This window comes from Sander vitreus, chromosome 2 (assembly GCF_031162955.1).
Source record: "Sander vitreus isolate 19-12246 chromosome 2, sanVit1, whole genome shotgun sequence".
Taxonomy (NCBI): domain Eukaryota; kingdom Metazoa; phylum Chordata; class Actinopteri; order Perciformes; family Percidae; genus Sander; species Sander vitreus.
In genome coordinates, this window is record NC_135856.1 from 5580338 (window position 1) to 5597844 (window position 17507).

The 17507-nt window shown below is 43.7% G+C and overlaps 1 protein-coding gene across 1 annotated transcript; it reads right to left on the bottom strand.

Annotated features, from left to right (window-relative positions):
• Positions 1–7033: 7033 nt before the first annotated feature.
• On the bottom strand, positions 7034–16166 carry nacc1b (nucleus accumbens associated 1, BEN and BTB (POZ) domain containing b). Its single transcript, XM_078274440.1, is given in 8 exon segments — positions 7034–7708; positions 7927–8024; positions 8433–8730; positions 10587–10998; positions 11000–11059; positions 13242–13463; positions 14236–14478; positions 16021–16166. Coding segments are annotated over 8 exon segments (1788 nt in total). The 5' UTR covers positions 16147–16166; the 3' UTR covers positions 7034–7379.
• Positions 16167–17507: the final 1341 nt, after the last annotated feature.

Below are 17507 nucleotides of genomic sequence, written 5' to 3' on the forward strand. Positions count from 1 at the left end.
TGTGGATTACAGATGTTCAACATAAACACACAGCGACAACAGCTGGGCAAATGGACTGCCAGCGAGGCCAGATCACCTCTACAGTTGCAGCAAAAAAATGTCTTCATCGCATTATCATATCGCAGTGCTTAAAAGGACAGTGGGGGTAAAACGTTCGGCCAAATGTGTTTCTGGACGTAGACATTTTTTTTTCTTTTACAGACATTTAGTGCAATTTCAACTTCAGAGGCATTGTTCCTTGTTCTTCAGACAAACCTTAACCAAAGTTTTGAAAGCTTTATTCTTCTGTCATCGTCCAATAAGCTTGTCTTGCTTAGGGTTGTTTAAAAAAAAAAAAAAAAAAAAAAAAAAGGGATTTAGGCAACTCTAGCGTTTATTCATTCAGCCCACAACCCCGCCCCTCTGCAAAAATGCCACGCTACATAAACAAACAAGCAGCCAGGTATTTATCTTGGTGGCACAGGGCCAGAGAGAGACCATCGCCACCACCTCCCCCCTCCCTCCCCGTCCTCCTCCCCCTCTCCGTCATTAGCCTCCTCTCTCTCTCTCCTCTCCTCTCACTATTCTCCCTTTGTCTGGATTGTGGCTTCGCTCATGTGACGGCAGACTGCCGCAATGCCTCATCTGTCCTGGGAGATTTTTAACAAACATCTCCTCCTCAGGAAGAACAGCACACCCTCCTCCTCCTCCTCCTCCTCCTCTCACTGCTCAAGTCTAGGATGATTATAATTATTCTTTTCCCCCCCACTTATCACTTGGTTTAACAGTCTGGTCGATATTCGTGTTAGGATCGCCTGCGTCTCTCATGTGGACATTCTGATTCCGCCAGGGCAACATAGGGACATAGGCTTTCCTCATCAATTGTCTGATTAAAAAAAAATAAAATAATGAAGGTGCAGTAAACACAAAGATCACACATTGTCCCATGAGAGGGGGGTGGGCAGCGCACACACACACACACACACACACACACACACACACACACACCACTGATGAGCCTGGTCAGATGTACCTATACCCATTCATCTGCATATTTGCATTCAAAACAGCTCACATGTATGCGCACATGCAACAACAACAACATATTTGGCAGCCCCATCTGTTGTTGTAGACAGATAATGCACACTCACACACACACACACACACACACACACACACACACAGATATATGGGTGAGAGTTTGGCAGGGATTTGCATTCTATGAAGAAAATGGAGTCGAAGCAGCGGTGGATAGAAAATGAGGGTTTATGTAATGAAGCAACAAGGGACTGACACTATTTAGCTCCTTTCTCTGCATGTGTGTGTGATGGAGAGGGAGGGAGGGAGGGAGACTTAGGGGGACAGTAAGCGAGAGAGACAGGAATGTATACATAAAGAGCGAGAGGTTGTAAACAAAGAAAATAGGAAACAGAGAAAGGCGAAGACGGAGAAGGTGGGAAGAAAAGAACAAATGAGTGGGGGGGGGGGGGACTAATCAAGAGACAAAAAGTGTCAGTGTCCTGGCTGCGGTCCCATGCAGGAATACAGGACGTTTCACCAGGCAGAGAAGGGATATAGCAAGAGGGAATCTGAAAGGAAAAGTGGATAGAAGGGCTCATGATCTACTTTAAAAAAAAATATATTTTACATTTCAATGACTTTTATGTAAAAACTCCTGTCCAGGAACAGTAGAGGTGCAACATGGCTTCAAAATACATCTGCACCTTTGATATGGCACAGATGTAAAGAGTCTGTGCTGTGTATATGTGACCCTGCAGATGTGTGTGTGTGTGTGTGTGTGTGTGAGTGTGTGTGTGTGTGTGTGTGGCAGAGGAAAAAAGGTATGGCGCTCTGTGAGGCAGACAAAAACAAACAGCCACTCATCTCCCTGCACATACCACCTACCCACACACACACACACACACATACACACAGACCTTGCAGAGCTGAGCACCCAAACCACCCACACACAGTGACAGACATGCGCAGTTGCCGCATGAAGCCAGACACACACGTATGCAGCACATAGATCGAGACGCAGACCCAGCCTGGCATAGGCATGCGCATTACAAACACACACACACACACACACACACACATACACACACACACACACAGTACCACTGTCAAAAGCTCTTTCGAGTGAGAAGGCAGACATTAACATGCCATAAATGGAGATGGAGAGAAGCTAGCGGGGAGGGAAAAAAAACTGCATACATACATTAATATGCGCACACACACACAGATATTAAAAATACACCCACGTATTATGTTTGCCCACAGATGCACACACTAAAAGCCTTTACAAACAGCTCCCAAACACACACACCAGTATGCATGCATCCATTCACACCAAATTGTCTGAGCGTCCCAGTCAACACCCCCCCCCCCACCATTCCTCTCTCCCCTCAGACTGTCCTCTTCTTCCATCTCTATCCATCTCTGAATTTGTTTTCTCATTTAAGGCCGCGGTTTCACACAAAGCAATTGAATCAAATAAAAATAAAAAATAAAATGTATAAAGGAAAACAAAACCAAAATGTGCAAACTGTCTCCTCTATCGCCCCCTCCTCCAATCTCTTTCTTTCTTTCTTTCTTTCTTTCTTTCTCATGCTTCTTCTTGCCTCTGTCCTCAGTTATTGTACTTGGCTAAGTCTCCACGGATCGTACCATGTGCTCCAGAGTAGAGGGTGGGGCAGGGTGGGGTTAAAAAGATACCCCCAGTTACCTTCCACCTCATGACTGTAGGACCTTTAGGTGCTCGTCTCAGGACCAAGGGTTCTTTGACTGATAGCCTTATTTTAAAAGAAATCTTGATATACATCTAAATATATATATATAAAAAAAACTAAAATAAATTGTCAGGTAAAGCAGACTTTTCTTTTATAACACTGGTCTACAAAACTGGTTCAGTTCAAGACAGGTTTTGGTTCTTCACCGTTTCAACTTTCAGATTTTGTGAAGCGCCGTTTCCGTTTAGTTTAAGAGACAATTTAACGACAGACCCTTCACCTTGAGGGTCTGTGTGTGTGTGTGTGTGTGTGTGTGTGTGTGTGTGCGTGTGTGCGTGTAGCAGTCCAAACATCAATATAAACGTGTGACAGTGACGTTTTACAGTTCACCACGGCATTTCTGATGCCATGCTGGCAATAAGGTGCTTGAGATTTCTTCTCATTTTAAAAAAAGGACACCAAAACAGGCCAAATACGCCAAAAAAAAGAGAAAAATAAATCAGTTGTGTCTATATCAAGTTTATACCAAAACAAATCTAAAGTCCTTTCTTGTTTGGGTTTCAAAGTTAGTCAAGATTATCACGCTTAAAAAAAAAAAAAAAACGACGACAATTTTGATACGATTAGTTTTTTTGCACTGGGAATTTCCTAGCAATAGTAATCGCCAAAGTTTGGTTCGCCAGTCCTGGAAGATATGCTAATTTGACAGACAGGAAATGGTACATAAAAGCAGAGAAAACTATGTATTATAAACGTGGTTGTAACAGCTGGATTATCTTTCATATGTAAACACTCAAGGCGTTCCCTTTTTTAACTATGATGACGACACTTTTGACACCGGAGGCATTCTGCTGCCCCCTAAAGTCCATACATCAACATTTCAAAAGTAATATTATGGCGTTTTTCCACTACATGGTACCTGCTCGGCTCGGCTCGGCTCGGCTCGACCGCGGTGCCCCGTCGCTGCAGCAAACTGCCGCGACCTAACGCAACACACATGCATAACATCCAATGTGTGTTGTTTTTGATTCTCGGCATGTAGCTGTTTGCCACAGCCAGAAGACAAATTTAGTTTCAAAAGAAGCTGGAGGCAGCAAAAAATAAAATAAATCACCGCTGGCTAAACTGTTTAAAAATGTCGGGTTTGTTCTGGACACCCTCGTGTCTGGCGCTAGCAATTATGACGCAGTGATTAGTGACGATTCTCTCCGACCAATCAGTAGTCTGCAGGCTTTCACGTCACCTTTTGGTTTCGCCTCAGCTCGCTTGGAACCTCGACGGAGGTGATACTAAAAAAAAGTACCTGTTGGCGGGTACCAGGGACTTTTTTTTCGTAATGGAAAACCCAAAAAAGGCGAGTAGAGTCGAGCTGAGTCGAGCAGGTACCGTGTAGTGGAAAAACGCCATTACTGTATCTGCTGACCAAACACTTGATGTGGCCACCGCTCATCACAGGTTTCGCCGAATCCACCAAAGCTGACGGACAAACTTCAGGACAACGAACCAGAGTGAGTCTGCTTTTCATAACTTCCAAAATATCTCCATACTTGTAAACAAATCCATTTTCCAAACTCTAATCATTGCTGAAGACCTTCAAAAAAGAAAATTCCAATCGGGTAATTTTTACTCTAAACGCTGTCATGCAGAGAAGACTCGGGGCTCCAGAGTGAAACTTAGTGCCACTTCATATTTTCTGTTTTCGTCAAACAAAATAACAGTAATAAGTACAAGACTTTTAAAAACTGAGACGGCTGTGGGTCCGTAATCAAGTTCTTAATACCCCAGTTCCGCTTGATTAGTATTAGTAGCTGATTTTGCATAAAAAAAGAATCGATTGAAGTATCACGCTGTGATGTAGGTCTGGGCATCGGTTTGATTTGAACAATTCTGATTCCAGTTGCGATTCTTGCTTTCGATTCCGGTTCCTATCGATTCTCTCGATTCTGATACTTTGAGAGGTGGAGTTGAAATGGCTCACATGCTTATTTCACAGATAAGAGGAACACTTTTCTTTTTATTAAAACGGTGATTTACATATATAAATATATATCGGCCAATATTATCGGAATATCGGATTTTTAAGTCACCAAATATTTGTATCGATATCGGCCTTAAAAATCCTTTTATCGGTCGGGCTCAAACCATTTTTTGTGCCCTGGATGTAATCAGTCCACTTCTGCCCTGACGTTAGCCGGGAAAACATTGAAACTGATTTTAAATTTGTTTGAATCTGGCATCGATTGGATACATGGAGAAACTATTCTTTTATTTTTACCCTGCTGTGTTGAATTCTAAGATAGAAAACTTCGGGGCTGCACATAGTACTCTGTTAACACTATAAAAAAGAGTAGAGTACACACATTTACAGTTGGCTAACTTTGCTTCCATGGGATTCACACTACTGCTTTTACATTGATTGTCAGGGATTGTTTCTTATGATTTAAAGGCCGAGCTCAAACTGAGGTCAAACTTAAACTGTAATCTGGTGTAAAGAGGATTTGAATATCCATTTGAAACACAACAATGGTATTAAGGGACTAAAATATCAGTGGCACTAAATCAAAACGTTCCCCTGGAGCCCCTGTATTCAACCTCAAATTGAACCAAAGCAAAAAGCCCTCTCCATAGTTGAGCTGATGGGTGTATTCAGCTGTATTGTGGATTCTGGAGGTACATTTTTCTTCTGAAAGCTACCATTCAGCCACGCAAATATCAAAGGCGAATATGAATGCAATAAGACTTTCAGGGTTGTCTCTATGCCTACATTCTTGTGTGATTACCATTTAGCAGCTTTCTTTTTTTATAATTCTAAATACCTCACATGAAGCCAGGAAATGAACTGTCAAACCAACAAACAGAACTCCCAGCCAGCGCAGTGACGGTTTACCTTTTCCATCAGATCTAATGTAGCCTCATTAAGCACAAAATATAAGGGGAGCGCTTACATGTGACGAACATCGGCTCTGCTTGGGTGTGATTCCCCTTTAATTCCCATGCTGCTCTGGTGTACTGTAGATGATGCGGCTGACAGCGCCGAAATGCGTATTAGCGTGTGAGTGCTGGGTGAATGAATCGACCAAGCGTGTGTGAAAACACACCGTCTGGCCTCCCGCGCTCTCTCTGCTGCAGCGCGCGCACAAAACTGTGCGGCCCATTCAAACACACACCTACACATACAGAGCTGTATTCCCAGCAATGTACCAATGCCTGAATTAGCACCTTTGTCCGTGCCAGGCGAGCACGCATCCAGGCAGCAGAGCCTGAGAAAACTTGTTCTGCTAACTGGCATGGCTGCGGATATTCTAAGGGAAAACAATTGAAACATGAGCTGAAAACAAAAGAATATAGCTGCTGTATCCTCTCACACACACACACACACACACACACACACACACACACACACACACGCACACTCTCGCTTTTGGATATTTTTTTACTTTCCTTAGGACTTTAAAAAAAAAAAAGGATGATAACCAGAGATATAAATTGGATTTCAGCTTGCATTTTTTCTTTTATGCATTTTTTTTGTTGTTTTTTTTTTTAAATAAAACCACCCCTCTTCTCTTTCTGATACGTACAAAAACTTAATTTGATTGTACTCATACCGCAGGAAATAACACAGTGCATTTATCACGCGCAAACTCTTTGACAATCATCAGTAACAAGTTTCCTTTCCCTCAGGAGGCTTGGCAAACATTACACACTTGAGATTGAGAATTTAAACACAAAAGTAAAACTGTAATAGTCTTTTTTTTTTTTTTACGTTTTAGGGTCAGAAAGTGGTGGAGGTTTAAGGGGGAAAGTTTTTTTTTTTTTCAAGCAAATATTAGTTCTCCCCCCTACAACATGGTCCGTCAGAACTCACCAGCAGCTCTCTAAAGACGTAGTGGGTCAGTTTCCCATAAACCATGGCAATGTACATATCAATATTCATATCAACCCCTGACCTCATCAATCCCACGCTCTCAGAGGAGCTTTCATCTGGCCGTCCAGATGAAATAAGGCAAAACAAAAAACAAAGAAAATACAAAAAAGGGCTCTGTACAAGCTCACTCAACCTCCACTGACTTACAACACGTTCGGATGCTTTGCCACCACGCATACATTCAATATCAAAACAACAGTGTTACCGGAGTTTGAGGAAGGAAATATCACTTTCTACAAACAGGATTACCCCTCCCCCCACCCCAGGGAATGTCTATGATTGATTATGGTAAGAAAGGGGCCTTAGTGACAGTACACACTTTTAAAAACATAAAAAATAAAGGCTGAAACAATCAGGTATTGAAAGGTTGCAGAGGAATGGAGAGGTGTGTGGGGAGAGGGGGAGACGGGGGAGGGGGACGACACCTCTTCTCTCTGCTACCTTTCCTTTCTGTCTTTCCACCTCTCTCCAACAGAAAAGGAAGGAGGAACAACCCAAGGTGAGGCATTCTGGGCTGTCGAGAGAGACAGAAATGTGGACAAACGAAGGAGGGAGAGCAGAACAAACTGACCAATAGAGGTGTAAAAGAAGAAATAGATCCCCAAAACACATGGCAGCTAGGGGAGGAGTGACAGCAGTCATCAGGACCACAGTGGCCACCGTTCTCTATTCATCGCCCCCCAGAGAAATGCCATCCCTCCCTCCATCAATCTGTCCACTCATCTATCTGTCCGTTCACTCACTCAAAACAAAGTGCTGCCGTCTCCTCCCGCCCCATGGAGGGTGTCTGCTTGCGTGGCTCCGCCTCCTGCTTCATTATGGTTGGTGGCGGCCGTCGCTGCCACCGCTTCCAAGGAGGCGGGGTCAAAGCCTTGCTCTGCCCCAAGTGCGTCTGCCTCCATCTTTACACTGTCGGCCAGGAAGGCGGAGTAGGCGTCGCTGTCGGCCATCAGCAGTTTGAGCTTGGGGATCCAGCTCTTGCGGACGACGCGGCGGGCGTTGGTGCACATGTCGGCCGCGATGGCATTCATCTCGCTCTCCTTGAAGCTCGGCGCAAAGTTCTGGCAGTAGACTGGAGGACGGAAAAGAGAGAAAAATGAAGAAAGAAACCCCGGGGCAACACCAAAGGCAAAAGAAGAAAAGGAACCGGCGGTGAGGAGTCTAAAATGTAAATTTCAAAGCTACAAAGGGCAACTTTGCATGCGAGCACTGAGATGTAACTTACAGTATTCATAGTATTAAAAACTGTGTGTGTGTGTGTGTGTGTGTGTGTGTGTGTGTGAGACTCACATTTGACAGCGTGCAGCACTCTGTTGTCCAGGGGTTTACGACTCGGGTCGTTGGTTGAAGAGCGGATGCCAGTTCCACAGCTGTTAGCAAGAGTGCTCCTGAGCAAGGGCAAATCAAAACACAATGGATATAAAAAAAAAAAAAAGGTACACATAAAATAATCTTTTTATTTATTTATTTTTTGAGGACTCATGGGGCTACATGGGGCGCACACTCTACTGGGTGAGCTAGAGGCCACGTGCTGGAAGACGTGCTGTGGTACATACTGAGACACAGTTTTTTCAAAATCCAAATTTTCAAACCTCAGTAGGTTGATAAGAAAATTTGATTCAATGTCAAAAAGTGGATTGACTCCTATTGTAGTCTAGTTCACAGCCTGCAGTCTGTGATTCAAAGCAGCTCATACAATGCTCTGTCTTTGTTATTTAGTCTATCCCATACACCCACTGTCCTTACTACATTTGACAAACCAAATGTTTGGTATGTGTAACGTGTTGAACACTGACCTGTCGAAGAATGCGGCCAGCAGGCGTCTGAGCAGCACTTTGTGGCGGGTGCCGGCGCTGACGTGGCAGTTCATGAGCTGGGCGCGGGAGATGAACACGGAGGTTCCGCTCACCAGCTCCAGCTTCTCGGCCGGGTCGCCCTCCTCGTACATCTTCGGGTGGCAGCGGTTCCCGATCTGGCTGATGAGCTCGGCGGGCAGCGACGCCAGGTCCTGCCGGGACCGCGCCCCTCTGCCCCCCCGCCCGCCGCCTGAGTCTGGGGCCAAGTCGGGAAGAGCCTCCACCCGCTCCCCGACCACTGAGGAGGGAGGATGATGTACAGTTAGGGCTGGGTATCATTTGAAATTTGACTTTCAGGGCGGATACAACGCCTTACTTTGAAGAATAGAAACAAGGAAAAGATGCCAAACATCTCAAATGTTAAGAGCAGCCAAATCTTTTAAAAAGATTGTGGTTGTTTATACTTAAATAATGGCTTTCACACTGTTAACTAATTCTCCAAGTACTATTATAGCTAATAAACGGTTAATTACATCATGTTCTAGGGGAATACTTTTGATTGGCTAGACTGTGCACATAAAATCAAAAGTGCACACGTTTGGCAGTTCAGCACAAATTAAATTATTATGAATTCATATACTGATAGTGAGCTAACATCAGCAAAATGTTTTAACAGTAAGAAGAGCTAACCCTTAGCCCCCTGCCTGACCCTAAGCCCTGCTAACTTCTGCTCTATGAACATTCAATAGAGGAAGAAAACCTCCGTGCTGTAATTGTAACCATAATATAAGTGAGCTAATTCACTCTAAAGTGTATGCTGAAAGGATTACAGCACAGCAGCAATCACACTCCACTTTGCAGTGCGTGCTTCTTTGCCTCCATTCATGCATAAAACCATTTAGTGCACTTTCTGAAGTCTTTTTATTCTTACTTTAGTAGGTCCGAATTAGAGAATATGTTTAGGTCTTGGGAGACACGTGGATCCTGGCGAAGGTCTTTTTTTCCCCCCATATTTTGAAATCAATCCTGGACCTTAGACCTAAAGAAGCCCCCCCCAGACCCTTGGCTCTTGAACTTTAAACCAAACAACATGTAAAATGTCGTGCTGCAAAATCTTCTCTCTAACTTGATTGCTGATGATACTGTTCACATTTCTCGCGTAGTTTGGATACATTTCAGTTTGTATAATTGTCAGTGTTTTGAATATTTAACACCAAACAACTATCTGATCGTCTTTTTGATTAAATAAACTATAAACAATTCATAAGGTTGAGGCATGATCCACAACCTTTAGTGGTTTCAACGTTTTTGAACATTTCATTCTCCTCAACATCCTCCACTCCTGAGAAGTTTGGATAAATAAGCTTTACAGGACTGGAACTTGTAAACACTCTACAGCAAGAGTTACAGATCAGAAGACAAAGACTTTAGATTTACATGAAAAACACGGTAACCTCGAAATGAACTCACGCTCTTATGGCCCTATCTTGCAGCCGGCACAGCGCAAAGCCCGACGCAAGTGTCTTTAGTAGTTTAAGACCGACGCAGTTGTCAATTTCCCGTCCAGCGCCCGCGCAATAGCAAATGCACCTGCGCCCATCTGTGCGCCCATGAGCGTGCTGGTCTTAAGTGGAGGTGTGTTCAGGGGCATTCTTCTCATTATTGCTATGTTGAGGCAGTGGGACGTGATCGCGCCATTGACCAACACAAACCTGGTCTAAAGTCAATAGATATAGCGCCGCATTTCACAGTTATTTTAACAACAAATTAGTAAAATGCACCTAGGCTTATGCACAGCGCGCACACTATGCTTGTCACACACACAGGGAAGCGCAGCAGCACACAAAAGATTACAAATAAAAATATTACGGTGCAAATCCACCATCATAATAGCAATGCGCCAAGGTCCAAACGCGCCTGGCTTTTAAAGGGAATGGGAGATGACACACTGATTGGTTTATTGCATGTTACGCCCAAAACACACCTATGATTAATGAAGACACTAAGTACAACCTTTTTCAACCATGCGCCTGGCGCACGGACCCTTTTTTCCACCATTAAACTAGCGAAGTGGATTTGAACACACCCTAAACGCACCTGCACCATGCGCTTAGATCGCTAAAATAGGGCCCTAAGTCTGCTGTCGGAGCTTACCTGCTGCTCCAGCGTTCAGCATGCTGTACATGGTGTACATGTTGCAGATCTGTCTGTACTGCTCTTCAGCGCTCTCATCCGCTACGTCGTCCTCTTCCTCGTCGTCGTGGTAACTGATCGGCGAGTCACTGGTGTACATGCTCAGTGTGCCCGGGCTTGTGCCTTCAGGGGTCCCGCCGTTGTTGTTATTGTTGTTGTTATGGTTACTGTTGAGTCCAGCTCCTCCCATGGAAGTGGCAATGCTGCCGCCGCCCATCATAGTAGCATTGGCTGCAGGTCCCCGCCCAGAGGCATCCTGGGTAGCATTGTTGGAGGAGGAGGACGAAGAGGAGGAGGAAGAGTAGCGTGCGGCCTTCCTCATCCCACCTCCCCCGCCCCCTCCAGACCCCCCTCCGCTGTCACGGTTGCCCCCCCCCCTCCCACAGCCGCTTGGCCACGGGGGTGCAGACCACCGAGTAGGGAGAGCCCTCCAGCTGAGGGGGGAGAGCGAAACACTGGTTATTCATCTTCACCTCTTCATCAACAAATATAAACGCAACAATTTTAAACGGTATCAATGAAGAGACTAAGATCATTTAGACAGCAACTTTTTTTGTGGCCAAAATGCCAAAACACCTTCGATATGGCTTCCCAGCTTAAAGGCAGAAATAGTAAGACTTGTCGGCCTCGGTTTGTAAACACAACATTCAAAGTTGGCCCCTCCTCCCCGGCTCAATGAGTGTTTCGGTGCTTGCCAGCGTGCAAACCCCCAGTCGTTTCTGAACTTTTGTCCGCTCGCCGTTTAGTCTCTCTATATTGGCTTTATTTATTTTTTTGCCGCTCTGTCCGCCATTATCATAGCTTCCTCTTGGATGCGTGCTTGCGATCTGACACCTGGTTGCTACGTTTTTATAGAGGTTGACGTCCAGAAACGTCCCAAACACAGCACAATAAGGAATTACACCTGGGGGAGTGTTGGTGTTTACACTGCTAGCACAGGAGCTTTGGACAGCTGGGAGGAGGAGGTTTTCAGGTGTTTGAGGGAAGCGGTGCCAGTGTCGTGGCAGAACTGGAGCCGGGCGAGCAGGCAACGGAACCGGGTTCAACAGCCTCTACGGACATCACAGCAGAGTCAAAGAGACAGAAGAGGTCGTTGACGGAGGAAGCTTGCTGGCTTCGAGTCGTTGACAAGATCTTCGCGATATAAAACACTGCAAGACGGACGCCGAGCCGTCCGTCTTGCAGTGTTATATATAGTTGCAGTGGAATAGTAAGTAATATTACTATGTTGCTATGACTTGTGTTGTTGAACTTGCTTGATGCTTGGCTGTTAGCAAAGTTGTCAACTCACTAGTTTTTGATCAGGAGTAATATAGTCATAACAAATGCACGTGTACAGCTGTCCATATTTACAATAGCACTGTATAAGTGATACAACAATACAATGACTATTTGTCTGTTGTTGTCATAAGTGAGTGAGCGAGTTTCAACCTGAAATTTGATTTGAAACGTCAAGAGTATGTTAATAAGTGAATATGACACTGCGATGAAAACCAAACTATGCACTGTAGGCTAGTAAAAGTAGTTCCTGGAAGGCACAGGTCTACACACACACACACACAAACAGACCCACATGCACAAACGGGACCAATACACATGCATTATGTATGGAAAGATGTCAGAGTGAGGGCACTGCCTCACAGGATGGCGCCACAAGCAGTTGTAGGTTTGGTGCCTTGTTTAAGGACACTTCTGAATCCCAGGAGGCTAACTGGCATCAGCGACCAGCTACCAGTACACACTCGGTACTTGGTCCGTGCATGGACTTGAACTGGCGACCCTCCGGTTCCCAAGCCAAGTCCCCACGGACTAAACAGCTATCACCCCCGACAATAAATGTAGTGAGACAAACAGTTGTCTCACTACAGTATGTGCTCCTTTGACACCCACAGCTCATTTATATGGATGGTAATATGATAAAAACAAAACCATACTCCTCTCTAAATATTAAGGCTCTTCAACACATGTACAATACAAGCCATATTTCAGAAACAACTTTCAGGTCACATGATTTGCCAAAATATATAGATGTTTTTTAAATGAGCTTTTCAGCAAGCATATGTTTTCCCCCCCCCCTTGAAAGTCAATCAAAAATAGCCTGGATGCCAGCTGAACTTAGCCCCGCCCACAACATTTGAGGTTGGGAAGTTCGGTCTGGAATTGATCCGTTGTGGAGCAACTATGCTCGAACCAGAGCTGTTTGGACCAATCAAATTGTCAGGGCGGGCTTTACACGATGATGGACAGATGATCAACAGTGACGTAATCAAACACGTCACATACTCCCTTGCTCTGATTGGTTTTAGGTCTATCCAATAGAGTGCAGAGGCATTTTCTTTCCTGGTTCGGTTGAAACACGCCCGATAATCACAGCCCAGTGGAGCAGCATCAGACTCACAGTCTGACTAGAATCTGAGTATGACCACGTCAGGCTAAATCAAAAGCCTTTTCAAATCTGAAACTCGAAGAGACACCAACTCACGGTGGCCTGTTTCACCGAATGATGATTTTTTTTAATTTGGCCAGACTACTTTGCATAATTCAAAGTCTAGGTGCTGTTAATTACATCATCAATGCAACACTTTGCTTGTTTTAAGATGATCGGTGACAGCCTACCTGCTGCGGCTGTGGCGTGGGCTGAGGTGTGGAGGCCATCTGTTCCGTCTTCACCTTCGACACCAGGGGGAGGGGCGTCAGACAAGAGGCGGGCCGCCCCGCGGCCGGGGCAACGACGCCGACTCCGCCACCCCCCATTGTTTGAGTGACGGGGCTCTGAGGCTCGGAGGGTGGGGTCTCCTCGGTGTGGAGACCCTGGGAGTCACAGCTCGGAGATGAGACCTGGAGGTGTGGCGATATAAAGAAGGATGAAAGTTTAATTTCATTGATATTGCGATCTATGTAAATATACATGTATATATAATATATAGCATTCCATCATTTAATGTTTATGCAGGTTTAAAATGGTATTATTACCCATACTAAACAGGACTGGATATCAACTGGAATTAGTCTGTAGCATTAAATGAACAACTATTAAATATACAAGTTTCCAATATTCCTTGGCAGCTTGCCAAAGTGGCTGCTGGAGAAGCCAAGACTCTACAAAACACCACCATGTGTGATAACCAGCATTTTGAATACCAACTTGACACATCCTGCAGTAGCAAATAAGTCATTTTTTCTTACCACACATCACATACACACATAGCTGGTATTACACTAACTCTGTGTCTGGTGGTGTTAAGGTACTTTCAAGAAAATCAGTTTTTCCTCGTTAATATGTAGATGTATGCAGCAAGGCACTCCAAATCTAATCAGATCATCTGCTACTATAGACGGTACCTGTTGTGTCAGTGTTTCAATTATTCCGGAGTCAATAACGTGTATACAAAAACAGACACCCCCATGACAACATAATGATGCATAATGTCACACACAACGGGTGCAATGGGTGGCAGCAGCACATCAAAAAAAGCTATTTTATTCATGCCGGGTTCACCTATAGCATTATATCAAAATTATTCAAATGATTTTTATATCTATAGAAACATTTCCATGTTAATATTCAACTCTTAAATCTTTGTTTATGAATGCTTCATTAGCAGGTTACCTTGAGGAAAAACTCTGTGCCTTTCTCCATGATCTGTTGGATCTGGAGGAAGCCAGCGGTGTACATGAGCAGGAACTGGTCTCCCACGTTCATGCTGAGGCGTCCTGTGTAGCAGAAGGCCAGGATCTGCTGGAAGCTCTGCGGCTGCACCGCCGGGGGCAGCTCCACCACCGAGCTCTTCCCCCCAGCATTGAAAAGATCCCGGAAGTACGAGCTGCTGGCTGCCAGGACCGCACGGTGGGCCTGGGGGGGGGGGTAAACAGCAGGAAAAAAGAAACTGGGGTGTGAATAGGCCTATATGTCGATTATGATTGAAATCCATGCAATGTGAATGTCACAGCTGATCTGGGTAAATTTAAACAACCAAATATATTTCACTGATTGAATGGTTTGCACTTGCTTGTGTGCACAGTTACGTATGAGGAAGTTGTAGGAGCCACATATTGCATGTTGTTTATGGTCTCATTTATGTTGTTTGTTGATTATTGTGTTGTGCACTTATATTGTAGGTGGTGGGCGTTTTCATGGCGGTTTGAGCGGAAGTGATAACATATTTGTTTGCTTTCACCTGTTCACCTGGGTTTTTTGGGCTTTGACAGAGAGAGGGGGTGAGCCTGGGAGCGAAAAACACTTTCTGTTGACCGCCGCACTGACGCACTTATTTCGACTCACAAAGTAACTTTACATTTGGTAACTGCAGTGCCAGCTGTATTTTACGTGTGGAGGAATAAATCATTGCAATACAAGCTTGAGCGCGTCACAGTCTGTTTAAGCATCTCTCAGTGTTTAGTCCCTCGCTGCAGCACTTTGTTGGACCGCTTACAGCCGCAACAGAAGTAGAAAACCCAAACAACATGTAGGCCTAGTGGAAGAAAGGCTTCATCTCCACCATGTTTACAGTTAACCTACATTTGGTGGAATTTATTTTGAACTGCACTGGAAAAAATAATTTGTATTGATCATAGCAATTGTATCTAACTGAAAAGGAATAATTGACAGTTTTCACAGAAAATTCTGAAATACAGCCGCATTTCTGATTGTTACAAATTGACATTGTATTGAACAGTGGCAAAGCCAAAGATTTATTTCCCAGAGGTGGCCAGAGGGAGCTCAGGAAGAGAAATTATTTAAAGCAGGGCTCTGGCAGTTATAACCTGGGTCATATTTCCCCTCTCTTACCAATTGATTTTGACCAAAATAGTATCAATATCTTCACTGGGAAGCTATTTTGACCTTACTGCAGCCCTCACAGCCAATCCTCCAGCGCCATGAACAATTGAAATGAAAACCCTTCCCACACGTGTCATTTTAACACAGAAATTGCATGCAAGAAAAAGAATGAAAACAACGCACAAGTGTGCGTTCTTTTTCAGCTTTTTCAGTTTTGATTCTAATTCTACTTTGGCCACTCCTTTATTTCTTTTGAAAAAAACTAATATATATAACTTTTTAATGCTACATTTTTGAGACCTCTATAATCTCGTTACTTAGCAGGTAACATGAGCAATACAAAGTTCTTTCACCGAAAAAATAAATAAAAATGAAGTACAGTAGTTCTTTAGGCAAATCACTGTGCAGCTCCCAGGTGAACTTTTTATTTAATTTTGGGTGTAAATTGCCAACAGGTTCCATTCAATTCAATTCTTTTATAGTATCAAATCATAGCAGACGTCATTTCACACACTCACAAGAGTGAGCAGACTAGAGCAGGTCTAGACCACATTCTACATTTTACTAGGTTGGAATAGGTAAGAGTAAAAAAAAAAAAAAAAAAGAAGTTTGGACCTTGAAGGCGTGTCCCTTGACGACCACGGAGACATCACAGTAGAGGCCCTGCAGCCGCTGTTCGTTCAGACACTCCAGGATGTTGTTGCCAAAGTTAGGGATCGCCATCTGCAGCGTCTGAGCCATAACGCTCTGCCCAGCACCACAGAGTCTACGGGAAACAGAAAGGCAGAAGTTGGAGTAAAGATAGCCGGATTGACAACATTGAAAGGTTGGGAGAAAAGAGAGGAACGGCTGGGATGTAGGAGAGAAGAGGGAGACGTGCGGAGGGAAGGAGGAATAGATGAAGGGACGAATGGGGACGTGTGGATGATTGAAGGGAAGGTGAAGAGGAGCGTGAGGAAAGGGGTAAATGGAGTGACAGAGACGTGGTGAGGAAAAGAGCACAGAATGAGGTAGCAGGACAGGAGTAGAACAGTGAAGAAAGGAGTAATGAGACAAGAATAACAGTAAGATGGACTGGAAGATGCGCAAAAGGCAATAAAGACAAATGAGGAGGAAAGAGACTTGAAATGTAGAAACAGGGTAAGTGAAGTGTATGATGATTAATGAATTAAGTATTTGGTAAACAACTTTGAATCGAAACTCTAACTTCCAATTCCGGGCCACCAGCGACAGTTATATAAGCCATCTTTCTCTCTTTTTTTAAACCTCATTTCATTACATCTAATTCACAGTTAATAAACTTTTTGGTTGTTCTTTGGCCTACTTTGTTATTTTCTCGTCGCTCCTTCTCAGTCAAAACACAGCCTCTTACGTAACTCATCTATTCCACTCATCTTCTTCACCATCCAACAAAGAAGCCTGTGATCAACAAAAAGGAGGAAACAGCTTCTAATAGAAAATAAAATAAATCTATCTTTGAAATCATTTTTTGCTCAAGACTGGAAGCGTCACTTTCGAGTGGACCCTTTATTTTTGTTTATAAATGCATAACGTATACATAGCAGGGCCGGGACCATGTGATTCAATTCTTTCACGATACGTGGGTGCCGATTCGATTTGTATCGTGATTCTCGTATATTGCATTTCTAGAAGCGCTGCGATTCGATAGTATTGAGAATGCCGACTGTCTATTCCTTGTTTAACAAAAACTAAAGTTAAATAATACACTTCTAGCGACAATGTGTCATGAGACATTTATGAAAATTATTTATTTTCTAAAATGAATGCACATGTCTGTCAGTCAGTCAGTCATTTATTTCATTTGTAAAGAAGTAGCCTACATAACATGTATTTTCTGCATTTTCTGCTTTCAGTCAGAAAACGGATATGATGTAGTCGCCATCAGCAGTACCTTATAAACAGAAGATATTTAGTTATATATATATATATATATATATATATATATATATATATATATATATATTTATTTAAATTAATAAATAGAAAATATCAGTTCTAGGCAAAAGAATCAAGATACATACGATTTTGCATTTTTTCCCCCCCAACCCTAAAGCCAGGTATGATGAACAAAAAAGGTGAAT